This window comes from Myripristis murdjan, chromosome 22 (genome assembly GCF_902150065.1).
Source record: "Myripristis murdjan chromosome 22, fMyrMur1.1, whole genome shotgun sequence".
In the NCBI taxonomy this organism is placed as follows: domain Eukaryota; kingdom Metazoa; phylum Chordata; class Actinopteri; order Holocentriformes; family Holocentridae; genus Myripristis; species Myripristis murdjan.
The window spans coordinates 14,894,663-14,920,864 of NC_044001.1; the positions used below are offsets into that span (position 1 = coordinate 14,894,663).

Below are 26,202 nucleotides of genomic sequence, written 5' to 3' on the forward strand. Positions count from 1 at the left end.
TACATTCGCTGTTCTAAACGCCCAGTGTCTGGCAAGGAACTGATGCATTTTACGTTTTCGATTTGTGTGGAATCAGGGTTTCAGCTAGAAAAAATTGTCACCGGACAACGTGACTGGCAATTTTTCAATTTACCGGACAAATGTTTGAAATTCTGGTCAAATATTATCTGAATTTATTGAGCTTAAAATTATATGCAGGCTATATAACAATGTTATCAAGGCATGTCAATTTATAGTGTAATCTTTTTATTGAAAAGATCACTCCTAAAATAAATAAATAGATATTGCACAAGCCTGCGCTCTTTTAACATGAACATAAAACAACTGCAAACAATTGGAACTACAATTTGCAAACAAAAAAACACATCTGGACTGGCTCATACCATTTTAATAACATGGCGTCTTGCCAACTTGAAATCAAATAGATGCAATAAAAACTCAAAAAAAAAAAAAAAAAAAAAAAAAACTAAAAAATCCCTGAACATGTTTCTGGCTTGGGACATTTTAGCCTACTTTTTACGCATTTTCGCTGCAGTGAACTGTGCAGCAGCTAAATTAAAATCAAAAGTCTCAAGCGTCTCTCCGCAATGCGCATCAGTCTTGTGACCTTGTTCTCCCCCAGGCGACTTTGCTGCGCTGTTTTGATCTGGTTCTGCAGAGAAAAACTGGTACACTGGAGACAGGGATCACGCAGGCTTTTTTTTTTTTTAATAAAATGACGTGGAAATTGACTGTTTTAATAAAATTCAAATTGTGCTTAGAAGAAATATTTTCATCTGATATTTTTATCGGAGTGGTTAAAAATTACGGGACTTTGGCAGATTTTACCAGTCAAAGTCCGGTGATTACCGGATAATGGAAACCCAGTGTGGAATATTTATATATATGGAAGAAGAACTGGGTAGTTAACACGAGCAGTGCCAGACACCATGGGCTCTAATTTCCCGGCACAGCGCAGGGTGGCGCAGTGAGGCGAACCCCGCGCAGAGCTAGTTTCGACCAGCGCAACGCGAGAGGCGGACGGTTTGCAGGTTTCGCAGACCGACGTGCGCGATGGGAGTGGCAGCGCAGCAGGGGGAGGTGTCAACAGATTCAGCTTGGCGCAGTGACAGTTTCGAGCCAAAAGGCTTCGCTGAGGTGCGCCAAAAGCTCGCCATCTGAAACCACGTCTACTTTCGGCGCAAGGCGCAGCGGGGCTGGCGCAGTGGAAGTTTGGCTGACAGGCGGGCAGTGCGCACAAGACTGATGCGCATTGCAAGTTGTGGAGAGACACTTGAGACTTTCGATTTTAATTCAGCTGCTGAATTAAGTTTTTATTGCATCTATTTGATTTCAAGTTGGCAGCACGCCGCGTTATTAAAATGATATGATGATATATAAATTGAAAACGGTCCGGTGCCAATTTTTTCGGAACGGAAAAAAAAAAACGGAAACCCTGATTCCACACAAATCGAAAATGTAAAATGCATCGGTTCCTTGCCAGACACTGGGCGTTTAGAACAGCGAATGTAAAAGCTTTCATGAACCGGATTTTGTTTTAATCTCTAGTGTGTTGTTGCATCAGTAAGTGATGGAGTCGAAAGTTGCAAAACAAACATGTAGGCTATTTATATGAATATGGCGAGGATTATCATTTGATGTAAAAACATTCATTAAAAATGGGGGCTTCACAGTTAAATTTATATTTGCTCGTAAAAATCAATAACTTTAACAGATGGTGACAGAGCAGGAAAATAAGAGATGCGAGGCAGGTAGGTAATGGACAGACAGGGGACTCAGGAAGACGAATTTAAGGATAGACGCATGGATGGATGGATGGGTGGACAGATGGATGGCAGGTAGCTCCAACAACATTCCAGCAGCCAAGACTGGCCTCACTGTCCTGAGTGTGTGTTGTGGCTGCTGCTCTCTTCCTCCATGTCAATTGTGTAAACTTTCATTACGCCTTCGCGCAGCGCATTTTAAAGGCGAGGACAGGGGCTCATTTGATTGGTTTAAAGTGAATCGGCTGTGTCAAACCCACTCCACGCCTTCTCTCCTCCCTTGCGCCGGTAGGAGGTACGGCAGAGTACTTGCGCCACAGCACACGGCGTGCCAAACTTGGAAAATCCACCTGGCCACACCCAGTAGGCGAAGCGCAGCTGTGCTGCGCCCGCGCCTCGCCAGGTCTGCGAAACTAGAGCCCCATGACTGGAAAAAAGACATCACCGTATTGGACACATTGTTTGACTGACAGGTGATCAGGTTGGGTTTCCATTACGCATGCCAAATGGTGCCAATCTCCTTTGATCTGACATCAGTTGTGACGGGACAGTCGATATGGAGATACATTTATGTGCTGATTGAGATTATAGCATTGAATAGTGGTTTTGTGGGTATTTATTGCATTGTTAATGTACCTGACATTCTGGAAACCTGCCTGTGAGGTTTTAGTGACGTGTGCGCACTGCCCGCCTGTCAGCCAAACTTCCACTACGCCAGCCCCGCCCCGCCTTGCGCTGAAAGTAGACGTGGTTTCAGATAGCGAGCTTTGAGCGCACCTCGGCGAAGCCTTTTGGCACGAAACGGTCACTGCACCAAGCTGAATCTGTCAGCACCTCCCCCTGCTGCAACGCCACTCCCATCTCAGCGCACCTCCATCTGGCAGACTACCAAACTGAGCGCGCCTCGGGTTGTGCTGCTCGAAACTAGCTCTGCGGGGGGTTCGCCTCACTGTGCCACCCTGTGCTGCGCCGGGAAACTAGAGCCCTAGGACTCAACACTGACCTGCAGGAAAATTGTTTTCCTTCAGTTTCCACAGTGGCAGCCAGATTCCCAGTTTGCACACAGTGGTTTTTACAATAGAATTGAAGTAAAGCAGCAGGAATTTACCAGCTGAAGTAAAAGGCCAGTTCCCACAGACACCAGCAGCATTTGGTTGTTGTTGCGTCCCTCACGTCTGCAATAAAACTCACAAACAGAGGTGAAACAGGGATCAGCCTGCAGGTGTTACATGCTAATTCCTATTCATTGACCTTAAAATTAAACTAAAACTCTGCAGCCAATGGCAGAGCACCATCACCTTCTGATGATCCAGGCAAGTCTCTATGGCTTCTATGACACTGGAAAATACAAAAGTAAAAATAAATAAATAAATGAATAAAAAAATAAATAAAATAAAAACATTCTTAGCAATAAAAGCAGTACCAGTAACAGTTGTGTTGCTTTTCTGTGCATTTAAAACAGTAAAGAATGAAAATAAATCACATGTATGTGAAGGTCAGAGTTCCTATTAATTGAACTTTGACCTGCAGATTCATTTTCATGTGATTAATTCATTTTAAGCATAAATCATAATTCATGTAATGTCAGTGTTTACTGTACTATTGTGTATTATTTGAGTGTTAAAAAGCAAAACTTGATTTGGTTCATAGGTAAGGTGATTTGAATGTTTTGCATTGTTTTCATGAATTGAAGAATGCATTAAATCTATGGCACAGTACTGCAAACACAAGTTTGTTTCTACTAATATATTTTCCAGTGGCAATCTGGTTTGTGACTAACACATTTTTATCACTGACTAAGCCTTGTTTTTCAACAGATAGACAGTTCCTTTACTTTGGTGTGCTGGCTGTGGTGATGGCTGTAGTTTCTCTGAGTTGTTCGGTGGGTTTGGGTGAGTATTTTTATTTGACTTGTTGTCACCTGCGTTCCATTTGTACTACTTTCCTAATCAACACATATGCAAGGTTATGAAGGGTTACATTTTCCTGGTGTTCATTGTGTGTGTGTGTGTGTGTGTGTGTGTGTGTGTGTGTGTGTGTGTGTGTGTGTGTGTCTTTGTGCGTGCATGCATGCATGCGTGCGTGCGTGCGTGCGTGCGTGCGTGCGTGCGTGCGTGCGTGCGTGCGTGCGTGCGTGCGTGCGTGCATGCGCGCATATCTGCAGGCAGACAAACAGAAACATGCATTAATGCAATATTTCCACTTTGTGCTTGTGCTTCATTTCAGCTGTTATAACAGGACAGATCTTTTCATTACGTGGCGGATTTGACAGTGAAACAAGTAAGTGTTTCCCACAAAAGCATTGAAATAAAAACATGTTAACATGAGTTTTTCACCTGCCTTGGTCTGTGGGGAAAAACTAACAACAGGACATGGAAAAAATCAACAGTTTTATTTATTTATTTATTCAAAGAAAAATTAAGAGGGAGTAGATCAAGATATTTTATGGAAGTACCGTATTTCCCCAATTAATAGCCCGGGCGTTTAATACGCAAAATCAAGTGCCGCACAGTTATTGTGCGGCTGTTTACTTCTACAAAAATAAGGTGAATAGCCTTATTTTGGGTTTACCTCAATATAGTGCAAATAATCGCCCCGGTGGTTATTCGGGTGGGCGTTTAATACGCAAAATGGGTGCAGACCCCAGGCGTTTAAAAGAACCAGGCGGCTATTTGCGGCCCGGCGATTAATTGGTGAAATACGGTATTTAGTTTTAGGTTTTGAACTTGTGATAGTTAAAGTGCTGAAATTAGTCTTCACTCACAGACATTACTCATCCACAGTAACCAGTGTAGCTGTAATTAGTAACTTTACAGCTCCAGAAAACATTCCTGTTTGAACTCAAGTGCTACAGCGATGTGAGGTCACTGACTAGATGTGGACAGAAGTGCAACACGCCTGAAAGTTTCAACCCCTAGAGGGCAGTGGTTCTCAAACGTTTTCTGTCACATCCCACTTTGGAAGAAGAAACATTTTTCTTTATTGCTGACAGTAGCCTCATCCATTTGCAAGGCAAAACGAGTGTCTTTCAGTTTTTCTATGAGTTGATCTTCCAGGTCATTTGAAATGTCACATATAAGCCTTGCAATGGTGTCATTAGACAGGGAGACAGCCTTCAGTTTTGCAGCGTTTGTCTCTTCAATCACAGTTGACATGATATCTAGAGCTGCGGGGAGTATGAGCTCCTCTGCTATCGTGCGGTTCCTTGGATGTGCAACTCTGTATGAAACCTTGTATGATGCCAGTTGTGCTTTGTTGGTCACTGATGCTGTTTTTATTTTAAGCGATTTTCCTGTTTGCAATATTCATCAAGTTTCTTCTTAAAGAACTCCAGTGGCTTACTGCCATGAGCTGGGTGTAAAGTCTCCAAGTGTCTCTTTAAATTGTTTGGTTTCATACGGTCAGCTGCCAGAGTTTTCAGACATAAAACACAGACAGGTCTCCCCTCGTCTCCTACCACATTTGCTGTAAATCCAAGAGTATGATATGCGTCGTCATAATTTCTTGACTTGGGTTTTCGTGGTTGATCAACCTCAGCGCCGGCCGACTTTGTCTGATTTGTATATGACGCCTCGCCTGTTTTTTCTTTTTTTTTTTGCCCCTGTAATGTATTTGTCCATTTGCCAACCGACTCTCTCTCTCCCTCTCTGTGTAAAATACACAAGTAAATCATTTTTTAAAAAACATTCTTAGCAATAAAAGCAGTACCAACTATAGTTGTATTGCTTTTCTGTGCATTTAAAACAGTGGTTTTAAATGCACAGAAAAGCAATACAACTATAGTTGGTACTGAAGAATGGAAAGAAAGAAGAATGGAAAAAATTACATGTGAAGGTCAGAGCATCTATTTGACCCGCAGAGTCATTTTTATATGTGATTAATTCTTTGTAAGTATGAATCACAATTTATGTAATGTTAGTTGGACAAGGTCAATCACAAGAGGGGGCTGTGATGTGCAGAGCAGGCATACAGCCTTTAAATGTCCTGTCAGTGCAGGGTTGTTTAGTGTGGAACAATCTCCCTTTAAGTGTAAGAGATTGTCCCACTTTTACTTCGTTTAAACACAATCTTAAAAAATGGTTACTCCACAACCAATCTTGTGAGCATAGTTAATTCTGCACTTTACTCCTTGATGACCTCGCACTTTAGAACTTATTTTAGTCTTCAATGCTGCTATTTCCTAGTCCTTTTAAAAACAGCCGAGTCACTTTGGGGTTAGTTGTTTGTTTTCTTCTTGCACTTTTTGTTTTGGCTTTTTGTATATGTCTCTGTAGTGTTCTGTCTTTGTTGTATGTCAGGGACTAAGGATGTAAATTAGCATTCTTGCTAAGTCCTGAACATTTACTTTGCACCTAACCTGTACTCATTTGTTCTTAATTGGAATGCTTTGTTCATTAATGTATGCTGTCCCTCCCAAACAAACAAACAAACAAATAGTGTTTTACTATACTATTGTGTATAATTTGAGTGTTGAAAAGCAAAACTTGATTTGATTCATAGGTAAGGTGATTTGAATGTTTTGTATTGTTTTCAAAAATTGAAGAATGCATTAAATCTATGGCAAACTGTTGTACTGCAAACACAAGTTTTTGATGTTGATATATTTTCCAGATACACTTCTGCTTTACCTTGGTGTGCTGGCTGTGGTGATGGCTGTAGTTTCTCTGGGTTGTTCGCTGGGTTCTGGTGAGTATTTTTATTTGATTTGTTGTCAGTAACATGCATTCCTTTTGTTCCAATTTCCTAATCAACACATATGCAAGTTTATGAAGAGTTTCCTGTTCATTGTGTGTGTGTGTGTGTGTGTGTGTGTGTGTGTGTGTGTGTGTGTGTGTGTGTGCGCGCGCGCCTATAGGCAGACAAACAAAAACATGACAACATGCATTAATGCAATATTTCCACTGTGTACTTGTGCTTCATTTCAGCTTTTATAACAGGAAAGATCTTTTTATTACGTAGCAGAAATGGCAGTGAAACAGGTAAGTGTTTCCCACAAAAGCATTGAAATAAAAACATGTTAACATGAGTTTTTCACCTGCCTTGGTCTCTGTCTCTGGGGAAAAACTAACAGCAGGACATGGAAAAGATCAGCAGGGGAAACACAATCATTTCAAAATAAATAATTATTTAAGAACATTCCTTTCAATAAAAGCAGTACCAGTAATAGTTATAGCTTTTTGGTGCATTTAAAACTTTAAATGACGGCTTGCTTGTGTTTAATATGATGATACATTTGTAATTCACAAGTTTTTTTTTTTTTTTTAATAATTAGCATTTTTGCATATAGCAATTTAGATTAGGGAAGACAATAACCACTCATCAGTCACTTCTTAACATACATATTATCTTACTGGCTCATTTTGAGTTACTGGAAACCAGTTATTAGCACCTTATTGTACACTTTCCTTTTCTACAACTATCGCCCATTTTCCCTCAGCCACTGAATCAACTGTCAGTAACAAAGTTGTTAGACTCACAAACAGAAGCCACACACCAATTAGCTGTTTTGAATCAGTAAGCAGGCAGGTGTTACCGACTATCCCTCTTGTCCTTGAAATGAAAATGACAACTGTTCTTTTCTCCTTTCTGCAGCTCAAAGTCCAGCACCTACATCAAACTGTATCAAATGTTCTACATCAGATGATGCAGAAGAAGGCAAGTCTCCATGGCTTTTATGACAGTGTCATTGCAGATTTAAATACATAAAATATGGGGAATAGCAATTGCTATTTTTTGTATTTTATTTTTTCACATTATATATCACATATGCTTTTCTGTTATGCATGTTATTATTACAGGATATCATTTACATTTATTCTGCCACGTTCTCTTGAGCTTTTACAAGCCTTTACAGCAGAAACAGTTAATTACTGGCAGACCCACAGTTTAGTAAATAAAATCACTGCAAAGTTAAAATCCGATCCCTCCAGGTGCATTTGCAACATTACCTTAACAATAAAATCCTACAAATGAAAACCTTTTGGCTTACCAACAGCCCACGTGTGCAGGAGTGCTCTTATGTTGTCTTCACATCGTTATCCGATTTTTTTTTTATTTATTTATTTATTTTTTTTTACCAGGAATTTTACCAGAAAGAAGCTTGAGCTCCAAGAGCTCTTTTACGAGCAACACTTGACAATAAAACAACATACAAACATACGAACAAGAACAACCAATGTAGGACACGATTTCAATAAAAAAGGATAAAAGAAAGATGAAAGAGCAAGAGAGCATTCAAGCAAGCAGCAGCCACGGGGGAGATAAAGAAGGGAGTAAGGCAGCACAGTAAGCCGGGATAGACACAGACATAAGATATACTCAAATATCCATTAACTGGAACCAGAATTTAAACAAATTCAAACATAAGCCTCGTGACAATAAGCCACTCAGTGTCTATGCAACCCTGCAATATACAAATTAAATGAATAAATAAAAGCTGATAATAATACTGATAATAACAACTTATGGACGTCAAGCCAGTAAATATTGTCTTAGGGCCAGTAGCTTTCAGATGCACTGGTCCTAGCCAGTGGCAAAAAACTATCAACACTGAACCCTGGCTTCATTATTAGCACCTTATTCTTTTTTCTTCATGTTCAGTCAATTAAACTTGAGTTTCCATCAGTGCTTGCTGGCAGTCAGTACAGAAGTGGCCTTGTTCAGTATGGGCTTCATGAGGAGCATCGTGGCAGTGTGATTCCCAGTCTGTGTGTGCACTTTCCTGTTGTGTTTTGAAAGAGTTCATGCAAAGTGGAGGAGCTACTATACATTTACAGCTGTTGGTGTGTTTGTGTTTTTACAGGACATCAAACAGAACTAAATCAACTAAACAATGGTGAACCAAACCAAGATGAAGATGGGGGGTCAGATGGATCAACAGCATGAAGTCACTGGTTATAGTCAGCTGGCATTTTCAACAATGGACCTTTTTCACTGCAGCCACTTTGTGATGAAATAGCAGCATAAAGCAGGGCAGCTTCTGTCCACAGGCAGTAAGGCTTAGCAACAGCCAGTGGAGTCACAGCCACATTAGGGGATGTCGAAAATGGAAACTTTTCTTGGTCGACCACCAGGCCTCATTAATCAGTTTATTTCAGTTAACCGAGAATATTATTTGACTGTCTGTAAAGTTTACAGACAGTCAAAAATGCGACCGTGTCCGTTCTGTACCACGGATCTCCCCTCAGCAGGCCCAAAACCAACTCAGACATAAGATAATATGGAACACCATTCATTCCAAAGTCAAATATTGTACATAGCATGATATCTTACAAACATTATGTAATTTACGCATGTTGCTTACCGTGGTGTAGAAGAAATCTCTCTCTTCTCGTGAGAGCAAAGATAGAGCAAACTTTACGGACGTTACGGTATTTACAATATGACATGCGCATTTGTGTCGGCGACGACACGTTCGGCCTTAAAATTAACCGACAAGATCATTCGGTTAAAGTTCAAACGGTCAACAACCGGTCAAACGGCCACCGGTTAGCATCCCTGAGCCACATCTGCATCTGGACTGTATAGACTGCAGCTGAGGGTTTTGTATTTGTAGTATGTACATGGCAGGAGCGCCGGATTCACTTAAGAAGTGGGGTGTTGTGCCGTGTAGTGTGTTCAGTGTTGTGTGTTCAGCTGATTCACAGTGCCTCAATTCCGTGCACCTCATCCATGCCCCTATATTGCAACACTTACGGTATAAAAAATAAAAAGACGTTTGGCTCATTCCTGTTAACCCAGACACACATGCCCCAAATCCATCACCTCGATTGAGCTGTCCTAAAAAATTAATGCTTTGGACTTGTCGTTTCAATGTATATCATGAATTAACGTGCAGTGAGGTCCGTGGCTGGGTAGGCACGATCAGCCAGAGCTGAAATTGCGTAGAACATGCATACAAAATATACACTATATTGCCAAAAGTATTCGCTCGGCTGCCTTCACACACATATGAACATGAGTGACATCCCATTCTTAAACCATAGGATTTAATATGATGTGGGCCCATCCTTTGCAGCTATAACAGCTTCAACTCTTCTAGGAAGGCTTTCCACAAGGTTTAGGAGTGTGTTTATGGGAATTTTTGACCATTCTTCCAGAAGTGCATTTGTGAGGTCAAACACTGATGTTGGACAAGAAGGCCTGGCTCTCAGTCTCCGCTCTAATTCATCCCAAAGGTGTTCTCTCGGGTTGAGGTCAGGACTCTGTGCAGGCCAGTCAAGTTCTTCCACACCAAACTCGCTTATCCATGTCTTTATGGACCTTGCTTTGTGCACTGGTGCACAGTCGTGTTGGAACAGGAAGGGCCATCTCCAAACTGTTCCCACAAAGTTGGGAGCATGAAATTGTCCAAAATGTCTTTGTATGCTGAAGCATTAAGAGTTCCTTTCACTGGAACTAGGGGGCCGAGCCCAACGTCCGAAAAACAAGCCCACACCATAATCCCCCCTCCACCAAACTTTACACTTGGCACAATGCAGTCAGACAAGTACCGTTTTCTTGGCAACCACCAAACCCAGACTCGTCCATCAGATTGCCAGACGGAGAAGTGTGACTCGTCACTGCAGAGAACACGTGTCCACTGCTCTAGAGGCCAGTGGCAGCGTGATTTACACCGCTGCATCCGATGCTTTGCATTGTGCTTGGTGATGTAAGGCTTGGATGCAGCTGCTCGGCCATGGAAACCCATTCCATGAAGCTCTCTACGCACTGCTCTTGAGCTAATCTGAAGATCACATGAAGTTTAAAGGTCTCAAGCTATTGACTCTGCAGAAAGTTGGTGTCCTCTGCGCACTATGCGTCTCAGCATCCGCTGACCCCGCTCTGTGATTTTATGTGGCCTACCACTCCGTGGCTGAGTTGCTGTCGTTCCCAATCGCTTCTACTTTGTTATAGTACCACTAACAGTTGATTGTGGAATATTTAGTAGCGAGGAAGTTTCACAACTGGACTTACTGCACAGGTGGCATCCTATTACATTACTATTACAGCACCATGCTGGAATTCACTGAGCTCCTGAGAGCGACCCATTCTTTCACAAATGTTTGTAGAAGTAGTCTGCATGCCTAGGTGCTTGATTTTATACACCTGTGGTCATGGAAGTGATTGGAACACCTGAATTCAATGATTTGGATAGATGAGCGAATACTTTTGGCAATATAGTGTATATTAAGTAGAACTCAATATTAAAACCACTGCAAAGTCAATAAAGTTGCTGCTGTCAAAAATGTAGTTTTACTTCCGTTGTTGGATAGGTTCCTGAATATCGTTTACTCATAATTATGACTTTAATCTCGTAATATTACGTCTTTTTTCTCGTAAAATAAAGACTTTTTTCTTGTAATGTTACGACTTTATTCTCTAATATTACGACTTTATTCTCGAAATCTCAAAAAAATATTTTTTCTGCTCAATGTTACCCTAAAACTCCGTCGTAGGAATTAAATCCTTGAGTTCAGGTGTTGGTTTCCAGTTAATATTATGTTTTTTCCTCAAATATAAAGTTAGAAAGTCTTTCAATATGGGAGATCTCCATCTTCGCTGCTAGCCAAAAGCACTGCGTGCAGGTGACAACAGCATCACGAGACCTTGTTGGGGGTCGGGGCCTGTCGGGATTCCCGACATTCCCGACTCGGGAAGCCAACCCACAGAAGCAGAGAAGCGCTGTGCCTAAATGATGCCCGTTGAAAATAGCGTGAGAATAGACTGCATGCACATTGTTTTCTTATTCACTGGTTCAGACATGTTTGCAGAAGCATGCAGTTCAAACAGGCAACAAAACACACAGCAATGAAACAATTTTATTGGTTGATGTATAGGCCTAGTACACTGTATGTATTTGAATTGTGTGACGTCCTCTTTGATTGGATTAAAAACGTAAATATTCTTCTTCTCTTATTTTATGTATGTGTATTACGGAGCCGCAGAGGGGCCATAGAGAGAAATATAAAACACACCAGGCCACGTTTTCTTACATTGTGCACTAGAACCGTTTGAGTGCAAACCAGATACTCATAACCAGATATATGACTCGCTTTTGAATAAATGATTCTTGTATGACTGTAGTCCTCCTTACAATACGGTGCCAGGGTTAGGGCTTACTGCTACTGCTAGGGGCTGTGGGACAGAGCCAGATGGCTGAGAGTCTACCCGGAGCGCACGGGAAGCTGCGGGGTCCGTGTGCACAGTGAGTGCCTGCTGTCGGCTGTACCTTTCTCTCCATGGCCCCTCTCTGTATTTTACCTAACGTATTGAGTGGAAGAGTGAAACCCTAGGCCTCTATGTTGCAATATGGGCATTTGCAGTGAATGGATTTTTTTTTTTTTTTTTTTTTAAGTGTTGCAATATAGGGACCTCTGATTGTGCTTAAAAATAATGTGGGAGGGGGGTAAAAATGGGCCCTGGCCCCCCCACTTCTGGCACCATTGGTACATGGTCTGAATGTGTGTGTGTGTGTGTGTGTGTGTGTGTGTGTGTGTGCGTAATTTTATGTGTATTTATATAAATATAATTGTACAGTTTAGATGTAAATAATTCTATTGTATTGTTCTCTTGTTGATTGATGTTTTCTATTGTTTTTCAGTTTTTCGTGGCATTTAAGTGAACTTCCTGTGATTTTATGCTTTTGACAAAAACCTACCTGAGCTTGATGTTGATGTCTCTCTTTATTGCAACATTACAAACAAACAACAATTATGTAAACACAAACAATGCCAGGAAGACTGACTCAATAAAAAAGAATTACAAGAAAAACATTACAGCAAGACCTTCATGTGTGTAGTGCATAGATTTGCATGTTTTTCACCGCTTCAGCGTCAGAAGGTGACTCCGCGTTTTTATATAAAATTCCTTCTCACACGTATTCCAGACGTGTGACTTTAAAGCCGCAGCAGTGTTCAAAGTGCAGAGTCAGTCCAGGCAGTGAGCCCACCCCACCCCCTCTCCCAGACGGACCTTTTTACTTTTGCTTCCACTTCTGTATTCGGATGTAAAGACAGGAGAGACCTGCAGCTCAGACGCTGATGGAGCTCCTGCGTCGTGCCAAAGGAAAGGACAGTTTTATATCAGTTTGTCATTTGTGTCTGTAGACATGGGTAGACGTGTGATTTTCTTGGGGCTCCTGGCTGTGCTGCTGCTGGACTTTACAGAGGGTAAGTTTCACGACACGCCCCACTTCACTTCCCTGATGGAAACACTGGCTACAGTGTGATGGGCGGCTGTTTTTTCCACAGCGTTGCTGATATAATGTTTTAGCTCCTTGAGAAAATTTCTGTGATGATTTGATGTTGCTATACAGATAAAACTGAATTGAACTGGTCTTGTTTAAAACCCAGCCCATATTTAGTTTGGGAAATACTGTCAAACTGTTAAAACAGCATCGTGACTGTGAGCTAATAGAAAAAGGCCCCATGTTGACCGAGAAGAGAACAGGCAATAATTCTGATTCATAAAAATCCAAATTTTTAGTGTTTTACGAACGTGGTGCTATATTAAATACAAAGGTATAAATAGAGACATTGACATTTTCTGTCTGTTTCCATGAAGTTGAGGTGTGTATTTGCTCTCTGACTCTGTCCTGTACTTGTTTATGCTGCTGTTTCTGGCCCGTGGAAAACGAGTCAAACCTTCCAGTATAAGTGGCAATGCTAGAATGGAAAAATATTGAAAATCATGCAGGGCTGTTCAATTACAAATTCATTTGAGTCAGATTTTAAAATGAGGAAGTGTAGATGGGACAGCAACCCAAGGGCGTATGGCTGGATCAGTTTCCTGAGGAATAAAACAAAATATGCAATTGGCAACTCTGTAGCAACTACTGCAAACACATATACAAACTGGTAATACATGATGAGACCTCTTAGTACACCAGTAGCCTTAATATAAAACTGTACATAATAATTATCCATGTTTACTCTTATTATCACATTGTTATAAGCCAATGCTTCCCCTGTGAGTCTCCTGCCTCTCTACCTGCATCTCCTCCTGCATCTCTCCCTGGCAGGTTTGCTTCTGTCACCTGACAAAATACATTGATGCATGGTTTATGAACCTTGAAAGCTCTGATTTCAAAGCCACATGGGTGAACCATTTATACAGATCATCATCATCACCCTAACATTTGTCACAAAGCTGAATCTCACTACTAACTCTGTCATTATTCAACCTCACCCGTGAGCCTCCATCCTCTCCTCCTGCATCTCCTCCAGCCTCTCCTCCTTTACCTCCTCCAGCCTCTTCTCCTGTAACTCTACTACTTGTCACCCGACAAAAATATATTGATGCATGACATATGAACAGTGGGACAAGTTAGGATGCAACAACCACAGATTTTGATGGTATGGTTATAGTCTAGACCAGTTTCACAATTATTGTGTGTAATTTATTCCACATCAATATGGATGTATAAAATCACTTGAACATTTGTAATCTGAGGTTTTACTGTATTTTCCTCCCAGACTTTCTTTGTTGGTGTTTTTTAAACAGTTGCTGCCTCTCAACACACAAATGATACATGAAAATAGTACATAAAATAACAAAAAAGTGTATCTCTTTGGCATTAAATTAAGCTTCTTTTTTTAAAAAATCTCTGTTGTTGCGGCTCTACAGTTATATAACCTTGACATTTTAAATCATGTGTAGAAAACTCCCCGCTGGGCTGCGTGATTACGTCACTGCGTGAGTGGATTTTGCTCATGCGCGAACTTTACACTTTCCTTTTGTGGTGAGCCGCCGTCACAGACAGATGCGCTCCCCTATTAAGCACTTTATACATTGCTGTTGTGTTGATTCGTGCGTTCCTGACAATGTAAGTGCCTTATTTATATTTATATCAATGTTATATTACCTGTACTTGTGTCAGAAAACTATCGCTTTGTTTCCGAATTGTAGTGTGTTATATAACATAGTAATTCAATTGTACCGCCGAGAGTTTGATACACAAGCCATTGACAATTTGTAGATGTCATACCTTTATTCTTGGATGTATGTTCAGAATATTGTGCACTGTAAGTTCCTAAACAGTGGTAGTTTACTCCAAATATTGTACTCTCCTCGGCGGCTGTATTTAATTGTTGTAGCGCAGCATATTTTTCCGCCGCGCTGTTCTCACCACTCTGATCATGTGGCACTCATGCGAGCAGGGCATGACTCCGTGCCTCACCTCAATGCCTCAACATGCCACCTTGTGGTCAAATTATGTAACTGCGCTTTATTTACAGTATTTCTATTAGTTGTAGGTCCAGATGATGCATATTAGTAATGAATACTGTTTGATTGTTGCCCAGCAATTCAGTATACTGTCTAATCATCACAAATGGTTTATTTAATATTGTATTATTATATACATTTTGTGGTTATGCAGGTGATGTGCAGATTGTTGTTTTTGCTGTGGACTTATACATCCTTGTATCTCTTTTGTTTACAGAAACCACACTCACACTCACACTCACACTCACACACACAGCCTTGTTAATACATCAACAACAATCACAACCTGTAACTCGTGATGCAAGTACTCAGTGCACTGTGTTCATCTGTTGAAGTTGGATTTCAATAAATCTGTTGTACTACAACTGAAGGTTGCAGCTGCTCTCTTACCGGAGTACATAGTCAGTGCAGGACATCACTAGCAAGAAACGCACAAGTCTTCACATCATGGTTAGTAAAAATGGATAATTCCTGCCTCTGTAGAGACAACAGGCCAATGCACCTAATAAAAGCTCTCATTTCAAAGAAGCATGCTGAACTATAGTTATAACTGCCACCTGACAAAATAAACAGTGAAGAAAAACATCAACAGACTATTATTGTCATCACCATTATTGTCAACTACACATCAGCAATATAATAAATAAAGTGAGCCTATTTTCTTTGAGTAACTTACACTTTGACTTCTAAAGAAACTTCTTATGTCCACTTCTCTTTTTTGGGACTTTTTTACTTGGGCTTTCACTTCTGTATTCGGATGTAAAGACGGGAGCGACCTGCAGCTCAGACGCTGACGGAGCTCCTGCTTCGTGCCAAAGGAAATGATTTTATATCAAACAGTTTGTCATTTGTGTCTGTAGACATGGGTAGATGTGTAATTTTCTTGGGGCTCCTGGCTGTGCTGCTGCTGGACTTTACAGAGGGTAAGTTTCATGAAACACCCCACTGGAAACACTGAGCACGTTTACATGCACGCCTTATTCTTGTATTAACCGGAATATTCGCAATATTCCGGTTGCGCACGTGTCACGTAAACCCGATTAAGGTCATATTCCGGTTGGAGAGAATTCCGAATAAGACCCCTGGCATATGCCTGTTCCGACCGGAATACTGTGGCATGTAAACACCTTAGACGGAAAATGCCCCGAACCGGAATATTCAGTCACGACTGCGCATGCTCGACTCGCAAGGAATTCTGTGTTGTCTTTGTTGCTGTGGTTACTGCAAGCGGGGAAAGCGGCATGGCAAACAGCAGCAAGAGCCAGGAGACTGCAGTCCGCCTTCAGCTAATGAAAGACTTAAATATCATGGAGGATATCGATAGGAGAAAACATAGAAATAGCGACAGAAGAAGACGAAGAAGAAGACAGACCAGACGCCTATACGCGTGCTGCTGCCCCCCGCGACTGAGTGTCACATTACGTAAGAGAGTGGAATACGCTGAAACATGGGGGCATGCCAAGTAACATGTAAACAGAATATTCCAGTTGTCGCGGCGCAGTTACCTTAACCGGAATATTGACCCGAACCAGAATATGGTGTGCATGTAAACGTGCTCACTGACGGACGTCAGGTAGAGACGTGTCCGTGGTGTCCCTACCTAATTGTAAGCCCCTGCAGCAACCTTTTTTTTTTTTTTTTTTTTTAGCTTTTGGTGATGACAAATATTAAACAAAACAAGTGGCAGTAACAGTAACCAAGGCTGAAAGTGCAAAGGCAAAGGCAAATACATATAGTGCAGGGTGTGTGTGTGTGTCTGTGTGTGCACCTGCAGGAATACAAACAAAAACATGGCAACATGCAGTAATGCAATATTTCCACTTTGTGCTTGTGCTTGTGTTATAGCAGGAAAGATCTTTTCATTACGTAGTGGACTTGACAGTGAAACAGGAAAGTGGGGAAAAACTAACAACAGGAGGTCACTGATTGGATGTGGCCAGAAGTGCAACATGCCTTAAAGTTTCAACCCCTAGAGGGCAGTGCAGCACAAGTTTTCTGCTGCTGTTGACTCCCTCTTTAAAGGAAACTGCATGCAGCAGTGCTGCTGCTGCTGCTGACAGATCTCTCTTTTTACACTGAGTTTGTCTTTGGGCAATGTAGTTTTTTATATATATATATATATATATATCAAAAAATAAAATTTTTGAATTTTGATATGGCTGGGTGGTAAAAGTGTTCCAATATATGTTTTAACAACACATGCAAAATATTTTTCCAATACATGAAGGTTTAGGGGTGCCAGCTCACATGTGTTTCTGTGGATAAAGGGGCAACAGTGCTAACCGGTCACCATAGAGCTCTGATGTAAAAAAAAAAAAAAAGACTGCACCTCAAGAAAACTGAGGAGATATTTATATTTTTGTGTTGGGTATGTAATTACCATATCTGCAGTTGTATCTTTGTATATTGAAATACTTTGAGTGAAATGTAGTCATATTTAGAGGTATTTGGTGCTCATTACATCTAAGGTTAACTTGCTAGCCACAGTTAGCTAGCTATGTTAAGCTTATCATCAACAGTATTTTAGAGTAGGCAATGTCCTATTCAGAGTATTGATGTCTCATCTTTATTGAGTGTAGCATTGTATCTGTTCAATTAACATTTTAAATAAAGGTTTATTTGAGTGCAGCTAGTCACTCTGGTAGTGATGTTACTGTAAGTTTTCATTGTAATGATGAAGTTAGACGATGTAGAACTTAGATTTGAGGCTTATGCATGCATGGTACATCATAATTGAGTATGGGGTGCCGAATGTAAAAATTCGGTCACCATTTTATAGACAACATATTTAGAACATTTAGCTCACTTTCCTCACATTTAGCTCATTTCTCTTTCATTTTTCTTTCATTTCATGTAAAACAGCATGTTCTATAATTGTTAAAAAAAAAATGTGTACACATGAAAAATAAATATAAATCTAAATGTTAAATGTAAATCTAAATGTTAAATGTAAATGTTAAATGTAAATCTAAATGTTAAATCTAAATGTAAATGTTAAATGTAAATCTAAATGTTTAATCTAAATGTAAATGTTTAATCTAAATGTAAATGTTAAATGTAAATCTAAATGTTAAATCTAAATCTAAATATTAAATGTAAATGTAAATGTCGCCAAGTGTAAAGCTAAATATTTAGAAATTATGCAAATTGGGCAGGTCAGCGCCTGTCGTCCACGCCCCTGGTAGTAGCCTCAGATCATGTGGCCCCGCCCACACCACCGACTGCGGCTCAGTGGGTGAGGCGAGATGAAGAGGCAGAGACATGGCGTTTCCAACAGAGGAGCTCGAGAGGGCCGTTGTGGCCGGTGTGCGGGCTGCACTTCAGGGGATGATTCCACGGGTGCAGTCCACACAACAAACGGTAAGTGAAGCAGTTGAATTTTAACTTATTAACTAATTCAGGACGGAGTTCCTGTTAACTTAGTTAGCCAGCCGACAAGCTAACGTCACCGTTTGTCAGTGTGACTTGGATGCTAGCAAAGGTTATGTGATCCACAGTAAAGATTAGCTATAGCTATGTTTGAAAAACGTAACCCTAGTTAACCACAACTTACTGGTTACCAGTAGCAACAGTGACCATGTTTCATGTCTCTCTTTTTCAAGACCCTATTTTGGAAAAATACTTTTTATATGGACATTCTGCGACATCAGCCCATGCTAGCTTTAAACTCAGTGCGGGGTATAGCTCTGTGGCAACTTCAAGCGCTTTTTGCTGCATCACTGCACTCTTAACGTTTCTCATTCACAAAATCACACACCCTCCTAACCCTCCAGCTGGAGCAGCATGTCAGCTGGCTGCTACATTCAACCGGGTGGCGGCGCACACCTGATGCCAGCCGGTGGAAGTGTGCTGTATTCAAGCATGGAACATATTATTGTAACAAAAACTAATTTCCCCCTGAGGATCAATAAAGTATTCTGATTCTGATTCTGATATGCAAGTACAATACATGTGTATTTGCTTAGACCCCCAATATTAGACGAGGGCGTTTTTTTCAGGGCATTTTCAATGGAAAAAATATCGTCTTATATTCAGATCAATACAATACAGTATCATATATATCACTGTTCTACATACTGCATTTGTTCTTGCTCTGTAAATGGCAATGCATTGCGTTACTTTGAAAGTAATTCTGGGACTGAGTTTCCTTTTTTTTTTTTTGTACATTCAAGTCATAATGGTTTTTAGTCTCAAGTTTAACTTGTTCAGACCTGCAGAAACCCTGTCTACCTACAATGTCAGGAAGACAGGCTTTTCAGACATTTAAAATATGGGCCTTTTTTCAGGTTTCCACACCACAGATACCTCTGGCAGGGCCCTCACGGTCTGCCAGTGTGCAGGCTGCACTTCAGGGGATTGTTCCACAGGTGCAGTCCACACCACAAACGGTAAATGAAGCAGTTAAATTTTAACTTATTAACTCATTCATTAGCCAGACCGAAAAGCTAACGTTACCGTTTGTCAGTATGAATTGGATCCTAGCAAAGGTTATGTGATCCACAGTGAAAAAAGTGGATCCACTGATCCACTTCTAAGTAATCTGGAAGTTGTTTTTATCAAAACTGCGTTCATACAGTGGTTTGTTGAATGTTACTGCAGGTTTTTCCATATTTAAAAACAGCTGATGATGTAAATGAACCACAAAGCCAGCCAATCAGACTAGGAAGCTGCCTCATTGGCTGTGTAGCATCCAATCCAAGCATGTAAACAGAGATGAACCCTAGTATGATAGTATGGCATATGTTTACATTTTGTGCATGACAAAGTAACATAGATGTCCTGATGTCTGATTTTCCCCTTTTTTTTTAACACATTTTTTAGGGTGATAATACCTTCATCTCTAAAGAAGACATTGAGGCTTTACTGGTGCTGGGAATAACACTTACTGAAGTGGCTTCAGTCCTTGGGATCTCCAGACCCACACTGTACAAGGTTATGCAGGCATACAGCATAAGGCATACAAAATTTTTTGATATTTCTGATCAGGAATTGGATGAAACCATCAGGGACATAAAAGCAGAGCATCCTCATGTAGGAGAGGTTATGCTGAATGGACATTTGCGCGCAAGAAACATCATGGTGCAAAGACACCGTCTCAGAGACTCTGTGAAAAGGGTTGATAACACTGGCGTTGACTTTAGAAGAACAACAACAGTACAAAGACGAGTGTACAGTGTGCCTTGTCCAAATTATATATGGCACATTGATGGCAATCATAAACTTATTAGATGGAAAATAGTTGTACATGGAGCAATGGATGGTTACAGCAGAATGCTAGCATTTCTGCAGTGTTCAAACAACAATCGAGCTGAAACTGTTATGGACCTTTTCAATGCAGCCATCAATGAATTTGGCGGACCCCTTCACATAAGAAGTGACCATGGAGGGGAGAATGCCCGGATTTGGGAAGCCATGAGACTGCACAGAGGTGAAAATTCTGTGCTGACTGGAAGCTCTGTACATAATCAGCGAATTGAACGATTCAATCGGGATTTAAACAAAAACTGCCGGGATGTCTATGCACCCATTTTCTATGAGCTAGAGTCAATGGAGGCCTTAGATGTAGACAATGAATCTGATTTATTTTGTCTTCATTATGTTTACATTCCCAGGATCAATCACACATTAAATGAGTTTCGAGCTGCATTTAATAATCATTCAGTTTCCTCTGAGGGAAACAGAACCCCAGCTCAGCTTTTCACACTAGACAGACATCTCCTGTCATTAAACTATCCAGAAGCTGCAACCAATGAAATAACAGTGGGTACAGTAACAACACCTCATATACAGTACTCCTTATGCCCTCTTAATCAACAGGACTTGCAACAACTTGCTGTAGCAGTAAACCCTCTTGAAAATGATGGTAACAATGGAAAAACATTATATCAGAGAGTACAGGAATTTGTGTTCCACAAAGTTGTGAATATGTAAACATCTATTAGTATGGACACAACAGTTAAAATGTAATAACATTTAGGGAAAACTTGTAAACTTGTAAAGATGTAAATAGTAAAGTACAGTGGTTTGAGAGTGTAAACATTTCTAATATGAACATAAACATGAACTGCCTTTCATTGTGTTTCAGTGTACTTCGTGCTGTCTTTTAATTATTATTTTTTCACCAGCACATTTGTCTGCAGACTACACTGCACTAAAAATGGCCCCATTCATGAGAGCTACCAGAAAATAGTAATCAAATGCATCATCATCTGCCAGATTCTTTTCATTAACAAAGATCTGAAGCTCATTTGAGCATGTGTGAGCAACTGGAAAGTGTTTTGTGTCATCATGGATAAAACTCAGTTTTGGGCTGGGACTAAATCCAATCGCAGGGATTTTGCTACTTCCTGTTGCAAAGGCTAAAATGTGTCCAACGTTCAATCTCTGGATGAATGCCTTTTCTGCTTCAGTGAGGTCCCTGGTGTGCAGGCGTTCCTCAATCTCCTTCTCTACAAAGGGTGAAAAAGGTACAAAATAGAAAATATACAAGTTACATTTCTACATACATGCATACAAAACAAACAAAACAGAGAGAGACAGAAAGAGAGAGTGTATGCATTTTCAGAGTTATATCGAATAAATGAAAGTTCAATGTGATACTAGTACATTATTACATTATTGGTTGTTATTACATTATCTTCCGTTACTATATTGGCCGCCCCCACCTCCAATTTTTCCCAGGTCAAAAATCAGTACAACAGTGTGTCCACTCAGCGCTGTTTTCAGAGCTCTGTATCAGTGCTTCATCATTAAATCCATTCTACTTGTTTACTGACAGAAAACACAATTCAAAGTCCTCTACATGTTTTCACTGCTATCGGCGGAGCTAAGAAAAGCAGTAGTATTCCTACTATTAAAAGTAGACTGTTGACTTTTTTTTAATGAAGCAAAATTAGAGTTTATCATGGAAACGTTTTTTGTTGTTGTGATACTTAATTATCCATTTACCTTGAACAGAGAGGAGAAACTCTCTGAATTTAACAACCATTAACTCCTCTCTTGGTCTCCTATTACTACCAAGAATAGAGTAGCTGGGCTTTAGGAGGGCAGCCACAACATCTGCCGTGACTGCACCAGATTCTTAAGGTTTTTCCAGAAGAACCCTGATGCTGGAATTGTTTCTCAGGAGTGGTAGAACCTGTAAAATCATAAACAAAAAGCCCATTCCAAGCTTAGCATTTAAAACCCTGTTTTTCCCCAAAATTATTTTACATTTTCACAATTTTTCACACTTTGACTTTGAATTTATTAAAAAAAAAATAATAGTTTGAGGAATACCAGGATGTTGAGGACTTGACTGAAAAAACAAGCAATGAATCACAATTCAGGATGTGGTATGCATTTGACTGTTAAATATGTGCTGTTTACTCTAGTACACCTAATCAGCTGGCTTTTCACAACTACAGAAGTTAACCTTTTTTCCTGTGTGCTATAAAACAAAACTCAAGCAATTTAGTATCTGCTGTAATTACAGTTACATTCATGTCTCAACTTACCTCATAGTGCTTCAAACCCTCAACCAACTGATCTAGGCAGCTTTGGCGTTGAATGAGGTCTTCTGCATCCTCATTGGTGTCTTCATCACTGGCAAAGGTGACATACAGCATATCGGTACTCTCAGCAAATCTATGTCTGCTAAACTGTCTGAGGGCAGTTGTCCACACATTTCCTCGGCTGATGTAGATCGGTCTGTAGGCTGTTGTGACCACCCTCTCACTGTGTGCCCTGACTATTCCTATGATTTCTTCTTTGGTCAAAGTTCTTGCAGACCTTCAAAACAAAAGGATCATAGCTATTACCATTTAGACATGAAAGCCAAAATTGACATGCCTTACTGTGAGCGGTAATAATCAAATTATAGGAAAGTCAAAATGAAATAAAATTTGGCATTAATGCAACTCACTTTGGCAACACAACAACAAAAAAAAAAAGGCAAAAAAAGAATCGAGGTACTCGATTACTTCGAGTAATCGTTTCAGCTCTATTTATAATATAATTATCTTTTAAAAATGTACTTAAATACACTGTAAATGATAAAATATTGAATATTTATCTTTCTTTTGTGGTTACACCATTATACATTTTCAGGAGCATTCAGTCTTACTTTTGGTAAAAAAAAAAAAAATGGTGCAAATGTCCTTTCAAATGACATAAAACCAACAAAAATACTACATGTACATTTTAACAAACCTGATGCTGCTTTTAAAACATTAAATACTTTTGAGTTTCTCATCACACCAATCCTTATTTATCACTGACCCATAAGTATATGTTGAATCCTGTAAGGATTCCACAGGTTCTTTTAAAAGACTGCGCCTGATGGCCTCCTCAATGGCTTCATCTTCATCAACATCAATAGGGCTAGAAAACAGGAGGATAAAACAAGGTGAATTCTGTAACAAAACAGAAAATTAAATTTTTTTTTAAAAAATGTGAAGATATGACTACGTATACATGAAATCTGCAAAGTTAACAGGAGCTTCATTTGGCCCTCTCCGTAATTCCACATCATCATCACTTGCAGCACTGGCTTGAACATCCTCTTGCGTTTCATTGTGTTCCCCCTGGGTAGCGGATGGTGCCATTCTCTGTGTCACTACATGGAGAAAAGCTTTTCAGTATGGTGGATTAGGGTAAGGTGGGACACTTTTTCCAATTCTGACTTGTGTACCATATTTATATATGAAGCCAATACAATATATCATATACAATATATAACACATATTTTTGAAATCACCAAGATATTCTTATTAAATCAGAAGGCAATTTTCAGACATCGTTACCAGCCACCACAGTGAACACTAGTCCAAAATCTGCAATAACTTTTTGGATTGTAAATCACTTTGATTGAAGGATAGTTATCATAATGTTATGCAGGGGTCGGCAACCTCAGGCATGCGTGCCACGGTTGGCACGCCGCAGCATAATCATTGGCACACTGGCAAAGGCCCTCTCGGTAGGCCTATCGTTTAAAATCGCCCGTCAAGGATGGTACCAGCTCATGAGTGACAGCGTGAGTTTGAGTGACAGCCCAAACTCCCGCCCACACACTGCATTTTGCAGGTGCAGCCACTGCCCTGCTGCCCCGCCCACATTTACCACAGAGGCCAACGCTTCAGATGTAGTAACCATAACGTTAGCTTGCTGTTGTGTGCCGAACGTCAAGTGTTAAGCAACATTTTGAGACAAAGCACCAGACGGCTTTCATACACTGGTGTGTGTGTGTGTGTGTGTGTGTGTGTGTGACTGAGGAGCACACACCCACCAGCGCTGTCTGAAGCATAATGCTGTGAGCATAGATATCTATAATAAAGGCTAGATGTCTCGTGGCCGCTGCTGGCCAATGGAGTCGCACGTCCGCACATGGCGGCCATCTTGCCACAGTCAGCTCGCTCACCCATAACGTTGTGTGGTAGTGGTGCATGTACTTTTTAACAACCATAACTTGCTCAATTTTCTACCGATTTTCAAACGGTGTGGTTTTTTTTTATAAACGTCAGAGGTGTAGTTATAATACTGCACTTGATTAATAATTATGTTACACTTCTGGTCAAACATTCAGAATTGTAGCCACGTTAATAACGTTTGTAAGAAACCAAACCGTTTGTAAATCCGTCAAGATTTCAGCGAGATAAGAGTATTTATGTTTGTGCAGATCGCTCACCTTCCGTCTGTTACCATAGATTCTGCCAGAGAGCTTGCCTGTGGTAAGATGGCCGCCCGGTGATGACGTTACAGACTCCGCCGAAAGACATCTAGCCTTTATTATAGATATCTATGGCTGTGAGAACAAAGTTAAAACAGCAGCGCACTGACATAGATTGTGTAACAAAACAAAGAGTTGCCACTCCGCTCTATTTTCACTGGCTAACAGCAGCACGCTGGCTTAGCTTGTCTATTCAGAGAAGAGGTATCACTTCGGCTTATTTTTCAATCTATGTAATCACATGCATACTATTGCTCATTCATTGGTAGCTGAATTGTTAGGTCTGTTTGATAAGCAATTTACATTTTTAAAATAATAATTTAACATATTGTTAAATTAAAAAAAAGCCAACATGATGCAGGTCAAAGACTAAAAAAAGACTACTGACTAAAACTAGACTAAAATACTTTGTAATTTAGTCGACTAAAACTAGACTAAAATGCCAAGACTTTTCGTCAACTAAAATGTGACTAAACAAAAAAGAATACAAGTTGACTAAATATGACTAAAACTAAAAGGGCATTTGACACAAGACTAAGACTAAAACTAAATTGAAAAATAGCTGACGAAATTAACACTGTGGCACACTCACTGACAAGAGAATTTCAAACTGGCACTCCATGTCAAAAAAGTTGCTGACCACTGATGTAATGTAATATCCTTTGAAGAAAAATAAAATAAATATTGTGCATTATATTATATATTTATTAATTATTGATTTATTTCCATGCTTAAAGAAAAATAAAAACCTTTCACAAGGGGTACTTCCTATGTGACTGTTTTCCTGCCCCCATTCATGACATCATAACCACAGTCACATGATTTCTATCACATGACATCCCTGCTTGAATTCAACACCAATCATGTTCACTTTAATGTTGTAGAAAAAGAGATAAATGCACTGGAGCTTAGCGTCTCACATTACTCAGCGTCCCAGATTACACTAATCATTCCCAATTCTTAAAAACAACCATCAGTCACAGATTCATCACCTTATTAAAATCAGCAATTAACAACAAGAGGCAGTGATCTTCATATAGATGAAGGGTGTTAGAAATGTTTTGGTTTTTTCTTTGTTTTTTTTAAAGTTAGTACACACCTCTCCTTCGTTGTGGAGCTGGGCTTTCAAAATCACTGTCATCAGACAGCTCCACCTGCACAGGACTCTGGACAAAGTATTAAAAAAGAACATTTTATTCATAATTATTACAGTTACTTTTGAGCCCCTTAAGGTAAGGTCGACTATGTATAAAAATGCTTGCAATTCCTGACATCTTATACCATATTTTATCCAACCCCTTGGATAAAAGCTGAAAGTCTTGTACAGAGCCAAAATTAGAAAAAAAATTATCACTGTCCAAATACTTAAGGACCTAACTGTAGGTGTGTTCTATCCTGTGTGCAGTGGTGGACTGTGAGTCCAGGAGTTACTATCCACGTTCTGAGGAAATATAGGGCTGCAAAGCTGTACACTAATGTGTCTTGCTGTGTTCTACACCATATTATGCAACATGCTCACCTGTGTTG

The 26,202-nt window shown here is 40.1% G+C and overlaps 1 protein-coding gene across 1 annotated transcript in view; it reads left to right on the forward strand.

The window, feature by feature from the left end:
- The window catches only part of LOC115354040 (uncharacterized), a 222,895-nt gene that overhangs the window by 167,060 nt on the left and 29,633 nt on the right, over positions 1 to 26,202 (forward strand). The window contains exon 4 of the mRNA XM_030044194.1: positions 6,375 to 6,449. Coding sequence (XP_029900054.1) covers positions 6,375 to 6,449 — 75 coding nt within the window. The remainder of the gene's footprint in view (positions 1 to 6,374; positions 6,450 to 26,202) is intronic.